The sequence below is a fragment of the Phasianus colchicus genome, chromosome 21 (genome assembly GCF_987193195.1).
Source record: "Phasianus colchicus chromosome 21, bPhaCol1.hap1.1, whole genome shotgun sequence".
Lineage (NCBI taxonomy): Eukaryota > Metazoa > Chordata > Aves > Galliformes > Phasianidae > Phasianus > Phasianus colchicus.
In genome coordinates, this window is record NC_143456.1 from 6,139,273 (window position 1) to 6,155,967 (window position 16,695).

Consider the following 16,695-nt stretch of genomic DNA (forward strand, 5'->3'; position numbering starts at 1 on the left):
AGGAATGTGGTGACAATCGAGGCCTTGAGCAGCAGTCACAGTGTGGGCAGCCAACACTGCTGACAGGGGCACTCTGAGCAGTTTCAGCCTCTCCCACAGCTTTCTAAACTGAATGAGTGGTTTGGGGGTTAAAAGTTGCCTGCTGTGCAGAGAGCACGACAGATCCGGTGGATTTCTCAAAGCAATTACTTGTAGCCCTGTGCGAGGTGGGCTCATACATGCTGCTGGGCTGATGGGAAGGGTTCAGTGTATGGGAATCAGTGGGAAATGTGAAGGGAAACAGCATTCAAAACTTCCAATTCCTTGTGCCAGGAAGGTGCCCAGCTTTGCTGCACACAGCATCAGGCATGAGCCAGCACACTGTGTGTTTTTATCCCAGAGCAAGGAGATGGAGGACAGGAAGCCAGTGACACCTCTGGAGCAAGCTGGGATGCAGAGTTTTTCTTTCCCTCTAAGCCTCTTCCACTTGAGCTCTTTCATTTACCATTTATTGAAAGCTTGTGTTAGTAAGAGCTCTTGCTGCTGCTTGAGAGCATTACATCGGGCTCTGCAGCAGGACTTCTGGTTCCTCATAGATGCCCATATCTGGCCCATCTGAAAACATCCACGGGAAGCAACTATCACACACCATCATCCTGGTCTGCAACTCACGCACTCCCACACTCATTTATGGGGAATTAAAACATCTGGGAACAAAACAACACTAGAAAAGCTCCAGTTGTCTGAAGTTAGCAGCAGTCCCCAAGTATGGCACTGTAGCTCACACTGTCCCTAGTCCAGCACCAGCAGCATCTGACAAGGACAAGTCCAAGCCTTCATCTCTCACCTGGCACAATCTCATCGGGGAGAACTAATGAGTGCAGGATTTGGCTTTTACCAGCCCTGGCCTCAAGGGTAAAGCCTTGGAGCTTCTCTTGCCTTGTGCTGTCCCATGGGAAGTGCTGGAGGTAGCACAGAGTCCCTTAGGCAATAGGACACTGCAGGGTGAAGCACCTAAGAGGTTAAAAACACACAGTGGTGTTTGCATATCCAGAAAAGCAATGGGGAAACAATGCTCTTCTCCCTGCTCCCTTCTCAGCGGTGCCTCAGGGCTCTGAGAGCCTTCAGGGCTTCTCTGAGCAGCTCCTGGTTGTTCAACCACATCATCCAAAGGTGCTGGAGAGCAGAGTCCCAATGCCTCGTCCACCAGCACCTTCTCTGCCCAGGATCCACAGCCACAAGTCCAAGCAACGCTGAAATAGCCATTCTTATTCCCCACAGCTCTTTGCTGTCCTCCTCCATGAGCTCATAGCTGCTCAATGCTATTTCTCCTTCTCCCTGCGCGTGTCCCAGCTGGACTTGAAGAAATCACTACGTAGCAGGCGGTAGAAGAGGATGATGTTCATGGGAGTCATGATTGCCATGCCAACTGTGCCCACAGTGTATGTGGCCAGGGGCACGTGCTGCCGGTTGAGGAACAGCCAGCGTGTCATCCAGGCCAGTGTGGCAATGCGAAACACCACGTAGGTGCCCAGGTTGATGATGCTGTTGAGGCGGTAGCAGGTGGTGTGCACCAGGTCAGCCATGAGCAGGATTTGGCGTAGGTGGAGGAAGATGGAGTTAATCTCCACCAGTAAGGCCACAAGGGCAAAACCCACGTACTGATGGAGCAGCACTGCAATGCCAAAGCAGACAATCACCTGAGAAAGAGAAAGAAGAGAGGTTAAGCACAGGCACTGCTTGCTGTACAGCCCTTCATGCTCAGGCACAGTATGAAGCAGAGCTGGAAACAGTTATCATGTCAGAGCCAAGCCACTGGTCACCACTTCACACATCTCTGCAGCCCCATAAACAAGATAAAGTCTCCCCACCATTGCACAAAAGTTTAGTATGTTGTTATTTTCCAGCAGAGCAAGTGGGAAACATTTCTATAAAGAGGAAACCCAACAGCCAGTCCTAACCCTGCTATTATGGCCTGAGGCATGCAGTGGATGGTGGCCCAGCAGGTTTTTCTGCACACTGCGGTAGGGAGGGAGATGTGTAGCCCAGGGCTAGAGCTGCTGCTGGCTCAGAAATCCTCCCCAAAACAGGTACACTGCAAGGATTACGTGGCTTTGCTGCAAGACAGCCCTTGTGAACTCCCATCAGGAAGCTTTGGGATGCCTCAGGAGGGCAGAACAGCTACAACTCCTGCCCTGCATCCTCCCTGTGGTAACAGGGGACAGGCTCTGCCTGCCTGTGCCTTACACCACTCAGACTTTTCTTCAGTTTATACCATTAATGCTGCTCTGTGTATTGGTTCTATAATGAGATTATCTGCTTGCTAAATCACTGTCTCAGCCTGAATTAGCTCTATTGTGTGGATGACCTTTTGACTCATGAGTGGCTTGCAGAGTTGCAGGGCTGAAAATCACCTCCCCCAGCTGCGTCCCACCACCACCTCTTCTACTGTCCCTGCCAGGACCCTGCAGAATTCTGTGCTCCCCTGCAGCCTGCTGGAAAATTAAGGTAGTGGATCTGTCTGTTCTTACCTTGCCTGGGCATTCCCCAGACCCACTCCCACCCAGCAGACTCACCACGGAGTGATGGAAGAGCAGCTCCCAGGACTGGTGGAGTTTCTGATTGCATAGCATGTCCACAAAGTCTTCTAGGAAATAACCTGGGAACAGAGAGGCTATAAGCAAGGAAGGGGGTGGCCAGGAAGTTCTGTAGGGCAGCACTTGGACCCTCACTCGTGTTAGTACCCTAGGATTGGATCCCAATTCCTTGCAGCATGGAGGATTTATTGCCACCAGAACAACACCACATCAGCATTTCATGTGCTTAAACCTCCTTGCTGAGCCACAGCAGTGCTGGGGATCTTGTTAGCACCAACCACGTGGCTGGTGATGGAAACTCAACAAGGTGACAAAGAGAGGGATGGCCATGGGACTCAAAACTCCTTGAAAGTTCAGCACATGGATTTGCAGGGAAGTACATCGATTACATAACACAGGCAATTTTGGGATGCTCCAAGCCCTGGCTGCCTGATGAGGATGGTGATGGGCAGCTCAGTACCTCCCAGCTCTGAGTGTGTGGGCACAAAAAGGAGCCTCTGTCCTTGCCAAGAATAAGGCAATTGTCTGTGATGCCTGAGACGTCGCTGCCCAGGACGTGGGTGGGGGGCTGGCATCAGGCACCAATGGGGACCCCTGGGAAACATGTTCCCCCACCTCACCTACAGATACAGCCACCAGGCTGTGTGCCCCAGGTGGGTGTGTGCCCACCAGGTCCTCGTGCAGCCCAGGGTAGAGGCAGAACCTGTGGGGAGATGGGCTGTGAGTGCCAGGCAGTGCCTTTGGCCCCCTAATTCCCTTAGGGCTTCCTTCCACTCTGCTCAGTGGGCACTGCTGATGCACTAGAACCCTTCTTTCCCCTTTGCCTCCCCCTCATAGCCATGTTATCTTCCTGTCCTCCACGAGTCTCCCTATCACCTGCTATCCCAGTATCCCCTCAGTTCCTCCTCCATCCCTCTGTGCCCCAGATTACCTCCCCACCTCCACATCATCCCTTCCCCAACATCCCCCTGTGGTTCCATCCACCCATCCCATTACCCTCTAGGATCCTCTCCCCAACACTCCCCCAGGATCCCATCCACCCCGTCCTCATTACCCCCTAGGATCCCATCCATCCCTTCCCCAACACCCTCCTAGGGCTCCATCAACCCGTCCCTACCCCTCCCCCGAAGCCCTCCCGACGCCCCTTCCCCCTCCCCATACGCACAACCACAACCTCCCTCGTTGTCCCCTCGGCCCTACGTTCCCATCGCGGTCCCTGGCTGTCCGATCCCGGCTGCTCACCCCGCCAGCGCCCCGCCGCCGCTCAACACGCTGTGTGCCAGCGACGTCCAGATGTTCCGCCACTTCCAGCGGTTTCGCCGAGCCGAGGGCGGCGGGGGCATCAGCCGCTCCACCCCGCGGTTCAACAAGCGGAAAGCGGCGAAAGAACCGGCGACCAGCAGCAAGTCCGGCCCCAGAGCCATGGGCATCCGTTGCCTCCCATGGGGGACACCGAATGCGCTGACCGACGGCTCCGCCTCGCCCCGTAGCCCCCGCCCCGGGCACCGGCACCGCCCCGGGCATCGCGTCGCCTCGCCCCGTTACCGGGTATCGCCGTGTTCCAGTCCGGAAGTGAGGAGAGGGAAATGCAAGAGTGAAAGAAGAGAGAGGGGCTGGGGATCCCGGCACCAGAACTGGGGACACCGGGAGGTGGGGACATCTGGAGACGGGGAAACCGGGATGGGGACAGCGGGTGATGAGTACACCTGGAGAGGGGGACACCTGGAAAGGGGAACACTGGAAGCTGGGGACAGGGACACTAGGAGCTGAAGATGCCTGGAGATGGGGATATCTGGAGACAGGAACATCTGGAGGGTGGGAGACTGGGAGATAGGGACACGTTCCTCATCCTGCTGAGGTTCCTCCTGCACCCCGGTGGCACCAGGGGACTCAACAACCTCCACCTCCAATGCAGTGATGCTTCACCCCGAAGTATTCCTGGTGCTTGCCCCACTGTCCCGTCCCTCACTATGGGTGCAGACCCTATGCAAACACCAGTTCTCACTGTGGGTTTATTGACCAAAAAGCTCCAGTTCCTCTGCCAAAAAAAAGAAATATAAATGCTGCACCCACCGCACTGCTGCCCTTCATCCCTTTGTCCTACATCCCATCCACGAGCAGCTCCCTGCAATCAAGACACCCCAGATCTGCTCCGTGTAGAAATTCGGGGTCAATATCTATGCTTTCCTCAGCTCCATCCCACCAAGGCACTGCTTTTCCTGCTGCTCACGGTCTGATGATCTCTCGTTGCTTTTTGATGTCTCCACCTGGAGCAAGGATGCCACGCAGACCTTATTCAGATGAATCACTGCATACACACCGAGTAATGTCAGGGGCTGCCTCTCCTTTCAGGTATTAATTTGGGAGGAGATCTTCTGTTTTGCTTAAGTACAAAAGCGTGGAGTCTGAGCTCACCGTCACTGCTCTGCCTGGGGCAATGGGCACTGAAACTGCAACAAATGATGGGCTGATGGAAGAGATGTTGCAGAGGGAATAAATCAGTGTCAAGAGAAAGGGGTGAGATAGTCCCTGCTGATAGGAAAGCATCTCATGCTGCAGAAATTTGCTTAAAAGCCAGAAAAACAAAGGAATTTTATCACAGTTGAGTGGAGGGAGAGACACTGCTTGGAGTAATCCACAGACCCAGTGCTGGGGAGGTTATATATAACCTCGTGCATTAGGACCAGAGGGATCACACAGGCTAATCAGCTGTGGGAAAGCCAAGCACAGAGCTCATTCTGCTTAGCATAAAGGGATGCAGAGGGATGGGTGCATTGCCTGCACCCAGATGGAGCTGTACACCTGCTGGGCTGCCCGAAGTACCAAGTAGGAAAATCATTTACTGACAGTGTTTTAGCCTCAGAAATGCTGTCTCTTTCTATGGGGAAACTCTGACCCTGCAGTGCCCCCCTGAAACGCTGTGGGTTTGGCACAGCCTGTCCTGGCTGTGACGCTGCCCCACGTGCTGCTTTGTTCTCTGGGTTATGAAACACTTTGGCCCCGTTCAGGAATAGTGAACGTGTCTCCGGGCACTGGAGGGCTCTCACGGCCACTTCCTCGTAGGAGGAATTTAAGCTCTGATAAGGGCACCTCTGGCTCCGGGACTCTGATCCCACTGCTGGAGCACCACCAGCAGCCACACACATTCTCTCTTTCAGCTACTGTTAGCTTTTTAGATTTTCCTTGATTTTCCAAAGACTTGCCATGGGATTTCCTACAAAACCCCTATTTTCAGCCTTGACAATGCTTTCCTCCCTCCTTCTGCAGCGATGCCGTTAACCAGAGATACTTTGAGTGACAGAAGTTCCCAAGTCCGGTTCCAAACAATCCCCTGACATCGGACCGGAGCCCCAATCCCCCTCCATGCCCCGCACCGGGCTCGGGCAGGGACAGGCGCTGCCGCCAGAGGTCCCCGCACACCCGCGGAAGAGCCGCTCAGGGCGACGCGCTCCGAAAGCGCTCAGCATCCATCCGCACCTTATTTGGAGATATTGCCTTTTTTCACTCAGATTTAGTGAAGTTTTCCATCAGTCCCTTCGAAAGCCTCATTCTGTGCCGGGTCAGCTCACACCGTACCGCTCCCAGCGGGGCAGGGGCTCCCTACGGAACTCGGCCATCCCGTAACGCTGTGGGGACACAGCTCGTCCCACGGCAGGGACTTCACAGCAGCAGCTCCTGACACCCCAGGTCCCTCTGGCCAAAGCTCTGCTCCCGTTGTTGGGAAGCTTTGCTCCCTTCATCTGCTTTTCTCCAGCCAGGGGATGTAAAGCCTGTCTGCTCCTCTTGGCTTGCAGATTGTAATAGTTGTCATCTTCTTTCCTCTCCAAAGTGTGTCACTGCTCTGCTGGCCCATAGGAAGTCAGATGATGCTGGAAAGCTCTGCATCCACCACTCATCCCTCCCTTTCTACCTGATGGTGAATGGTGAAGCCCAGTCCTTATTGCTATGCCAGACCTGAATGCTCAGGAAGAATACATGAAACAGCACAGATGCTGATTTTTACCCTATGAGCAAATTAATTCCTACTAAATATTTCCTTTTTCATGCCTTCTCCCCCTGTAAGCTAAACACGCTTTCCCTGCTCAGTTTACAGTCCTCAAGCTTAAGCCATATCTGAAGCCATATCTGACAGATATTGATGTGCTTTCTGGTGACATTGTTATGGGATATTTATGACCCCATGCTTTTGTTCTTTTTTTTTTTTTTTTTGCAGTTCACACAGGTTCAGAATGAGCCCTGCGAGGTGCAAGCACTCCCTCCATGCACATCACATGTTGCAGAGCCCACTCAATCACTCCTGCATTGCAAATAGATCTTCACAGCTCCTGCTGCTGCCAGCTGCACAGCTGGGCACGGGGTATGCTCCCTCCTGAATTCTCTCATTATTAATATCACAAACCAAACTGCTCTGAGCACGGTGTCCCATTAATCATTTTAGCTCTGCTGCCTCCCCACCTCGCTTGCTCTCCGTTCTTTGGAGATGTGTGCTGCAGGGAAGAGCCAACGTGAGCACGATGGGGATGAGGACACATCTGCACATCCACAGCTGCATTATGGCATGCCAGAGCATGCAGCAGGGGCTCAAAGGGAGGACAGGCCTAACAAAGAGCCAAAAGATGCTTACAGAGCACCTTACCAATGTGACATAACATCCTATTCCCTGAGTCTCCCAGGGATGTATTGCATGGTCCTAGGAGTGAGCTGTCAGAGCAGCATTCTACAACAACCCCAAATTATGCTCAGTGCCCTTCCCAACCTTCAGAGCAGGATGAGATCCCTTCACCACCACCTTTGCACCAGGTGGGGATTCTGCTTTGCTTTTCGTTTTGCACGAGCCCTTTGCCAGGCCGTTGGGTTGCATCCAGCAGCCTCTCAGCCCCACAGTGTCAATGCCACCAGGCAGCACTGCGTCCCACCTGGCTCTCACCCCTGTACCTTTGCACACTGCAGCTCCCATCCCCGAGCAAACACTTCCCAGCCATTTCTGCTGAGTCAGAGAATGCCTCTGTGAGGGCCGACGCCGCTTCTCCACGTGGGAATGCGCTCCCGGGGAATAATTACAGGGAGTTTAAACAGGGCCGTTTGGCAGCCAAATTGCTTCACGCTCAGGCGCCCGGCCAGTGAGGCAGAGCCCAAAAGCTGCTTTTTGGCACTGTGAGAAAACACTCTGCACCTGCACCCATCGTGGGTGCGCAGCACCCGTGGGCTGGGAGCGCTCCTGGCATCGCAGCACCCAAAGTGTCTTTGCTGCTCTGTGGGCCCAACAGAGCAGAGCACTTTGCTGGGAGCAGTTGTATACTTACTGAGCATCCATGTGCACATCCTCTTTTCAGGGCTGTGCCCAAATCCAGGAGGATTTTCAGCCCCCCCTGTGCTGGGTTTGGAAGCACGTTGCATGGCAGGATGCTGCTCCCTGTAATGGGGATGATGACAGAGCTGGGGATTTGTCCCCACTCTGCGTTTCGAGGCATATTTAAAGGTTTTGAAACATCTTGGCTGTGAAATAGAGATAAGAACCGGAGGAGACGCAAACAGCGGAGGCGTCACTCCCATTTTTTCACAGCTCCCACCCAGGCTGCAAAAATAGCACCATCAGCAGCACCCAACCCCGTGCAACACACATGGACACAGCGGTGCTGGGACACCCAGAAACCAACACATACTCACATAGGAGCACAGCAAAGCACAGCAAAACCAGCAGGCACTGAGCGAAGGCTCTTCCCACTGCAAAACAGGAGGAGCATCTCAGCGTTGACTCAGTTTATTTCCGAACGGGGTGCAGCCCTTAAACCACACCTGCCCCATCAGCCCTAAGTGCCCTTAATTCCTCGGCGAGCAGTTTCTAAACCTGAATTAAGAAGAAAAAAAAAAATTAAATAAATAAAAAGGAATGAAGTGGTGGAGTGATTGCAGTAATCAGATATGCCACGTCCCCGCTGCCGCCCATCGGCCGGGGGTGGTGGGCACGGCCAGGAGAGCATCGCCCAGCGTGGGTTGGGGGAGCTGGTTTTGGGGACAGACACACGGACTGGAAAGAGACACATGGACGGTGGCAGCTCCCGACGAGGCTGTGAGTATCCATCGGAGCTTTTTCCTGGGATGAGGGGTGGTGATGGGGGAATTTCCTGAGGTTTTGGGGCTGGTGGTGAAGTTGCTGCTGTCTGCCATCCACTCGCCCGTGGGAACACCACGAGCAGCTCTTCTATCTCCATGTTTTCCTCCAAAACAGAGTGGAAAATCTCCAAACACACAGCAAACAGCCAAGAGGCCGTACAACAGCAAGAACCAAGATTTGTTGCTCCTTTTTCATCCACTTCAGGCAGGGATTGCTGTTTTCATTACGATTATTATCTTAATTCCTTCTCTACTTACCCCAATACCACCTCATCACCAGCATGGGAGGGATTTTGGAGGTGCAGACCCTAGGGCAGGGTGGCTGCAGGTCTTATTGACAGCATCTCGCCCAGGGTGGCCATATATAATTTCAAATCATGTTGTTGATTTCTGGCACAACTGCTGGAAGTCTTCCTTGCTTACTCACTATACGAGCCGAGTTTAATGGGTTGCCATATGCAAACAAGATCTGGGTGAAGTCAGAGAAAGAATGGCTGAATGGATGAGTTCGGAGACCAAAAACTAAAATAAAATAGGGAAAATGTGTACTTTCTGCTGATCATAGCTTTTTTATTTCAGCTGAGCGTTGAACCCTCTGAGCGGCAGTGACTGCACATTTTGGGGTGGGATCTCAGAGGGACAGAGGCCGACCCCTCCCTGTGTCCATCAATATGGATTGCAGTGACACCGTCACCGCAGAGGTCTGCAAGGAGGATGACATTGGTGATGGAGAGTGAGTAGCCCATGGAGAGCCCACCACCATGAGCCACGCAGGCCGCAGGGCCAGCGTTGCCATGGCAACAGCCGCCATGTTGGCTGCCGCCATCTTGTTGGTGGAGGGAGCATCGCCATGGCTGTGAGGGGCTGATCCCCGCTCCCTGCCGTGCCCAGACTCTGTGAGGTGATGGTGGCTGGCTACCCAGTGCTGCTGGTGAGGAACAAGATGGAGTTCAGCGCCCTGGGCAGTAGGTGTCCACATTACGGCGCGCCGCTCAGCAAAGGTAGTGCTTATGGGGGGCAGTGGGGAGAAACCATGTTGGGGGGGAAGCTCTCACCAATTGGCTGTGGGGGGTTTTCTATTGCAGGGGTCTTGAGAGGGCACAGGCTGCGCTGCCCCTGGCACGGCTCCTGCTTCAACATCAAAACTGGAGATATTGAGGAGTACCCTTCTCTGGACTGCCTGCCTTGCTTTAAGGTGATATCTGGTCTCTTCCCCCCTGCTTGGTCCATGTCCCCTCTGCTACCCACTGCCTACAAGCATGGTGATTGAAAAGGCCATGCCCTGGTCACGGTGCTGGTCACACAGAGCTACACGTGGAATGACTTCAGGCATCCTACAGATCCTTTCAATCAACACCATCTGATATCCCTCACATCCAGAAAAGCTTGTGAGCTCCCCAGAACCAACAGGCACTCACTTGACATTCAAGAACCCTACGTGCTGCTCTTGATGCGTCAGAGATTGCTGTCCTCCAACAGCTCAACAGATCAGGACCATGAGTTCCTATTGATGCTGATCCTCTCTCCTTAGAGCTGGGCTCCATTATTTTCCACCTCTGCATCCCACATTCTTTTCCAACCAGACCCCAAATTTTCCGACAGCTCACTGTTACCAGGACCCCCAGACTCCTGCACAAGCTCTTAAGTCACCATTTGAACAGACTCACCCATGAGAGCTCTTATCACCACCCTATAAGTACAGTGCATAAATATACTCTTCTTCCTCCCCCAGGTAACAGTGGAAGATGGAAAGGTGTTTGTTACAGCCAAAAAGAAGGTACTGACCATACCTGCTGCCAGTAAGCACCATCAGCACCGTGGGCTGGGTACAATTTCATTGTCTCTCACTTTCTTCTAGGATCTTGAAAGCAGCCTGAGGGTGAAGGACATGAGCAAACGATGCCTTTTCAACCGGAACACCATGCTTCTCCTGGGGGGAGGTCAGTGAAGTGGTCTGTACCACATCCTCACCACAGACACTGCGAGCCACCAATCTCATCCCCAAGGAGGACTCATCTTCTTCCTCCCACTCCGTAGTGATGCATAACAGGGCTGAGATGAGCATCTCTCATAGGTGTGGCTGCCCTGACCTGTGCAGAGACACTTCGCCAAGAGGGCTTTACTGGCAGGATCATCATGGCCACCAAAGAGAAACATGCTCCGTATGACAAGTCCAAACTGAGCAAGGTTTGTCAGTGACAAAGGACTGTGTGTGAATGAGGGGCACAGCCCATGCTCAGAACCAGGTTGAGTGATCAGATGATCCATTCAGGCAAGGCAGCTATCAGGCAAGAAAAATAGGTGTCATTTCCAGCTAATGTCTCACTTCCTCCTGATCAGGGTACAGCATTAGCAAATGGTTTTATCCTCTGGCTGAGTTCTTCCCACTGAGTGTTTGAGGAGGAGCATGGAAGTGATGGGGATGGGACAGCACGAGTAGCTGTGATATGCTAGTGCAGGATTTACTTCTAATGCAAACCTACTTCCCAGTAAACTGCAAGAGCACTGCTGACTATAAGAACTGCTTTAATTTCATACTTCTGCTTTGCTTCCAGGAAATGAACTTAAAAGCTGAGGACATCTACCTGAGGAAACCTGAATTCCTGTGTGCTCATGGCATAGAGCTCTGGACAGAGAAAGAGGTGCAAAAGCAGCTGAGATCAGTCCTCAGTGTTCATGCCATGAGGAGGGGAATTGATGTGGCAGGACAGAAGTGTACCAGGGAAGTGCCTCCTTGATCTTTACCTCCTCTCTCCTGCAGGCAGTGTCAGTGGATTTCCAGAAGCAGAAGGTTCGCTTCATGGATGGATCCTCTCAGAAGTACAACCAGCTGCTCATTGCAACAGGTGCACAGTGAGTGCACAAAGCATTTGTCACATGCAACTTTTCTGATGGGTCAAAATGGTTCGTTTGTGGGGATTGGAGCTCTTCTAGAAACACACAAATGGGAGGGAATAGGAGATGATAGAAAATGATGGGATCAAATGGCCAAGAGGCTACATGGGGTTGTGTGCTCCCTTCTTATCATCCCAGTTTTATTTGCAATCATAAGCCATACCTGGATTCTCTCTCTTTCAGCTCCAGCTTCCTCAAAGTCCCAGGTGCAGACCTGCAGAACGTGTGTCATCTTCAAACCCCAGAGGATTCTAGCAAGGTCTTAGAGCTGGCATCTGGGAAGAATCTGGTGATTGTAGGAGCTTCATTTGTAGGTACCATGCTGGAGGGGCTATTAGGTCTTGAAAAAGTGGGCCTTGAAATGCACTTCTGCTGTGTGAACTTATTAATTAAGGGTCCTCAGGGAAGGGAGTCATCCACTGTCTGTCTTGGTCCCACACTGGAGTCCTGTACCTGGGGTGTTATGAGTTACACAGCAGAACCTTTCTCTTGATGGCCAGAAACGTTGAGCCATGTACAGTTCCTGGAGCAGGGCAGAGGGAAATGTGCCTTGTGAAAGGGTCTGCCAGAGAAGCTGGACTGTCCAGAAGCAAGGGGGTAAGGTACAGTAGGGAGCTACGCAGCCAGGAGCTGCTCTTTGTATTTCCTAATATCTGGGTCCATAGTGCACAAGAACAAAGTGAAATATAACAACCCATAAACGCAAAGAAAAGCAGTTAAGCATTGGCAATCCATCAGACCTGTTCTTGTCTGGAAGGGGTAAAGATTCCCCAGGAGGAGGGTGCAGGTTCCTACTTGCAGCAGACTTACCTGGGACATGCCATTCACTTGCAGGAATGGAGGCAGCTGCCTTCCTCTCAGACAAGGCTGCTGTCATCTCGGTGGTGGAAAAACATGAGTTCCCTTTCCAGAAAACGCTGGGTCCTCAGGTTGGAGGCGTTGTCTTGAAGGTTAGGAAAACCCAGTGCTATCCAAACAGCCCTGTTATCCACCACCACCACCCAGGAACTGCAGCCTGGTAGTGCCTGGCCACCTTGCTCAGAGCTCACATGTAAACCCCCAGCTTCCCTCATGCACACATTACATTTCCTAGCTCAGCCCCCTCCCTAAGCCCCATCTCATGCTGGTCCTAACTGGGATGGCAGAGCAGAGGCAGACTCCCAATGCACCCTGCAAATAAAACTTTCCAGCAGCACTGAGCAGCAGCTAAGCTGTTTGCCTGGGTTCTGGCTGGATGCTGCTGTTTTTACGAGCTTGGAATTTCCTAGTGAACACTCAAAGCAGCTTCCTCTTCCTTTTCAGATGCTGCAAAGTAAAGGAGTCAAGTTTTACATGAAAAAAGAACTCCACGAGCTGAAAGGGAAGGATGGAAAGGTCAGTCATGCCACTGAGGTCTCTGAACTTCTATTTTTAGGGGACACCCCCCTCAAATTGAGGTGTATCCCAGTGCCTATGTCTGGGGTAGCTCCTCCCATGTCTAGACCCTCATGTTTCCTTGCATAGTGCACAGTTCTGAGCTCAGAGGGCAACAGCATGCTGCTTTCCTTGATTTTCTCTTATGTTCCCAGCAACACACATTAGCTGGACAAGGTCATCTCAGCCTGAGGAAGAAAATAGAGAGCAAAGAATAAGGCAGCAGAGAGGCTACAGGAATGAGGACAGAGTTTTTAGCTCTTTGTTAATGATCCTTGCTTCTTCCCCAGGTCACAGAAGCCATTCTTGCCAGTGGAGAAAAACTACCTGCAGATGTGGTGGTGGTGGGAATAGGTAAAGTGAGCCCAGCTGGAGAGGGAGGCAGCTCTGGAAATGGGGACAGCATCTCAGTCCATTCCCATTACCCAGTCCTTCCTTTTGGTCCCACTCACTTGAGGGGCTTATGAGCAATAGGCAAGAGGAAAGAAATGACTTACAGCCTTGATATGACTTTGGCACGCTCGCTGAGCTCTGTAGGTCACTGCTGTGTTATCAGAGCACACCTTGTTCTGGGCCCTGGTTTTATTGTCGCTGGGTTAGCTCAGCACCAACCCAACTGCTGGTCACTGCTGTAAGCTGCCCTGGTCCAGGCAGGCTGAGCAGGTACCAAGGCCACATGTTCACTTCAGGACCAAAGTTAGTCCCTGCCTTTACAGAGCCTTCCTGCATTTGTCTTTACTCCTTTCCTTGCAGGGGTGACCCCCAACACTGCATTTCTGAAGGGCACCTCCATCACCAAAGACAACAGTGGTGCCATCCTGGTGGACCTGGTGCGTGCCAGCTGAGTACCCACAGCTAATTCTGAATCCTTTCCCTTTCATTGTTGCATTAATGGCTTTTTGTCCCATTAGCACATGCAAACCAACATCCCAAACGTCTTTGCTGGAGGGGATGTTGTCTCCTTTCCCGTAGCACTGCTCAATGGGGACCACTCCAGCATCCATCACCAACAGGTGGCTGAGGCCCATGGTGAGGCAGTGCTTCCCAGCTCCCCTCAGACAATCAGCAGCCTCTTGAGGACCTCCAGGAAACAAAAACGTTCCCACTGATGGTCTATTGCCACAGGATCCATCGCTGCCTTTAACATGTTGAAGAAACAGAAGGAGTTGCACACTGTCCCCTTCTTCTGGACCACGATGCTTGGGAGAAGTATCCACTATGCAGGTAGGATGGGGCAGACAGAGAGAGAAATGAAAGGGCACAATTGTCCCTCTCCAAGCCAAGGAGGAACTTGGCACCACGTGCAGTCCTGCTCCTCTGGGTCAGCTCTGCTTGGCCAGGGTCTCTGCCTGCTCCCAGCCCCATGCCAGAGTCACATCCCCTCTCCTTCTTCCTTGCACTCCAGGTGGCATTGAGGTGGGGTGGGTGGCACTGCTGTACCAGAGCTCCCTGACCCCATGATCATCTTCTGCAGGCTGTGGGAAAGGCTACACAGACACCGTTCTGAAGGGCAGCTTGGAGCAACAGAAGTTCCTCATCTTCTACCTCAAGTGAGTGGAGCCACACTACAGCGTAACCAGAATGGGGCAACAATGCAGGCATCCTGGCACCCAGCCCCATTCCCTCTGCCCCACTGCTCCCATGCCTGGTGCCCCATGTCCCCCTGCCCTGCCCCAAGCTCTCCTCAGCCCACTGTCTGCAGGAGGATGCTGCTGTGTTGTGTTATGTGCACCAAAGAGCTCTGCATCCTTCTGCTTTCTCTTCCAGGGATGGCTTTGTGACAGCAGCTGCCAGCCTAAACTGTGACCCCATGGTGTCTCTGATTGCTGAAGTTTTATACTTGGGGAAAAAAATATCTAAAGAAGAAGCAGAGTGAGTGATGCCCTGAGCAGCAGGGTGATGCCTTCCCCCTGCAAACACAGAGCCCATAAGCACAGCACTGAGCTTCTGCAGCTCCCCAACGCCCCTCTTGTTTGCAGGGCCTATGATATCAACAACATACCCTTGTGACAGCAAGCTAAGCTTCATTTGTACGCTGCCACGGGGGGGCACAGCATCAACCAGGAGTTAAAGCTCAACTTGTTGCGAGAGAAATAAAGTGGAAGCAAAGCTGGATTGAGGACATGCATTTTGTGTTTGCACAGCCCTTGGCTGCTCTTTGCACTCCGGGGCAAAACAGAGGTGTGCTTTTTCCTAACCAGGGACCTGCTGGGCTGGGCAAGAGGAGACCACACAAGGTCCCCAGTCCACCACCTCCATCCACCACCTCCAGCTCACTGCTGGCAGGGAGAATTCATTCAGCACACCCCGGTCACGTTGACCTTCTGCTTTGCAGAAGCACATTTTCCCAGCGAAAGGAACTCTGAGTGAGGCAAGCTGCTCTCACAGCTGGGAACAAGACAGCCCGTGTGCAAGAGCTGATGCCAAATAACTCACCCCTAAGGACAGAAGGCTGCGAGCCGACCTTTGAGCAAGCAGCACCTGCTGGCATTGCTACAGCTGTCGTGAATATTGCATTAGCTGCTGCAGCAACTGCTTCCCAGTCCAGCAACCCCAGCCCAGCTGCATGCAGCATGGCATCCCCAGTGCTGGCTGCTTCAAGGAGGAGGGCGGATGCTGCAGGAAACGCAGCCTCAGTGCTGGAGGAAAGAGTTGCATGGTTTTGCAAGGCAGCAGCAAGTGAGGCTGTGCACTCTACAGGAAGCACTGCACTTACTCAACGGTCACATGGCACTTTGCAGGAGGAAGGGTAAGCTCTGAGTGTCAGGCAAGTTCCCACAGGGACACTGTGTCAGCCTCAATCCCTCTGCTTTTATGCTCAGTGCAGAGCTGAGCCTATTTGCTCAGCAGGTGAGGTAACATTGCACCATTTTTGCGTGAAACACTCCAAGTTGCACCCCAGCACCTTCTCACATATGAAGCTAGAATGAAATCCCCGAACTTTGTGGGCTCAGTTGTGCTGTGCTGTGCAATTCTCAACCCTGAAACTGCCCCAACTTACCCAGGGGGAGCACATCACAACGACAGGAGGAAGCAGCAACCCTAAGCACCCCCCACGTGCTGACACAGACAGGGGCAAAGACGTGGTGGAAGGAGCACACAGCTCCTCCATACCACACACCAACAGCTCTGGCACGGCCACGCCAGGGAGCTGCCCCTCCTCCCGTCCCATGCACTCACTGCAGCTGCTTTGTGCCCCTCATTTTCCTCTGATTCTGTGGAAACTCACAGTTCTGCAGCTGGGCTGGGAGAGCACGGTGCTGCCTGCAGCCAGAGGCATTCCTCCATCATCCAACACAGTCCAGGGGGGCTCAGTAGCCCAGTTCCCTTCAGTAAGCAGCAGTAACCCCCCCCCCAAAACTACTTCCTGCAGCCATCAGCAGATGCATGCCAAGTTCTTATCAGAATGAAGGACGTTGTGCAACAGATTTGCCCCACTTCTGCCAGTTAAGGGACACCCAGCTGCTTTCTGCACATCACCAGGTGCAGAAACCCAGCAGCAGCCCTACACCCAAACAGGGAGATTGAACCAGAACTGTGCAGCCTCCAGCACGAGGCTCCTGCTGTCCTTGCTGGGTCCACACACACGATTTACCCCATTACCTTGGATCCCAGAAGGCTTTACCCAACCCCCTCCTAGTGCCGCCATCAGCAACTCAAGCAGGGAAGGCACAGCATACCTGAAGCCCTGGCACTG

At 52.9% G+C, this 16,695-nt stretch overlaps 2 protein-coding genes across 3 annotated transcripts; one reads left to right on the forward strand and one right to left on the reverse strand.

The window, feature by feature from the left end:
* Nucleotides 1-356: 356 nt before the first annotated feature.
* On the reverse strand, nucleotides 357-5,588 carry TLCD2 (TLC domain containing 2). Of its 2 annotated transcripts, none has more exons than XM_090122613.1 (4): nucleotides 3,748-5,588; nucleotides 3,197-3,279; nucleotides 2,556-2,638; nucleotides 357-1,679 (listed from the first exon to the last, which is right to left on the reverse strand). In XM_090122613.1, the coding sequence occupies exons 1-4, from the start codon at nucleotides 4,098-4,100 to the stop codon at nucleotides 1,302-1,304; spliced, it is 897 nt and encodes a 298-aa protein (XP_089978739.1). In that variant the 5' UTR covers nucleotides 4,101-5,588; the 3' UTR covers nucleotides 357-1,301. The 2 variants fall into 2 exon arrangements, with proteins under 2 accessions (XP_089978739.1, XP_031447585.2); XM_031591725.2 differs by having other exon boundaries at nucleotides 362-1,679; nucleotides 3,819-5,588.
* A 2,933-nt stretch (nucleotides 5,589-8,521) lies between these two features.
* LOC116228093 (apoptosis-inducing factor 3-like) lies at nucleotides 8,522-15,117 on the forward strand. Its single transcript, XM_090122614.1, has 19 exons — nucleotides 8,522-8,646; nucleotides 9,270-9,423; nucleotides 9,582-9,691; nucleotides 9,776-9,885; nucleotides 10,423-10,467; nucleotides 10,549-10,630; nucleotides 10,765-10,877; nucleotides 11,246-11,332; nucleotides 11,452-11,543; nucleotides 11,769-11,899; nucleotides 12,420-12,535; nucleotides 12,888-12,959; nucleotides 13,289-13,352; nucleotides 13,752-13,828; nucleotides 13,910-14,027; nucleotides 14,124-14,222; nucleotides 14,473-14,548; nucleotides 14,766-14,870; nucleotides 14,978-15,117. Exons 2-19 carry the CDS (start codon nucleotides 9,362-9,364, stop codon nucleotides 15,006-15,008), a joined length of 1,590 nt encoding a protein of 529 aa, XP_089978740.1. The 5' UTR covers nucleotides 8,522-8,646; nucleotides 9,270-9,361; the 3' UTR covers nucleotides 15,009-15,117.
* Nucleotides 15,118-16,695: the final 1,578 nt, after the last annotated feature.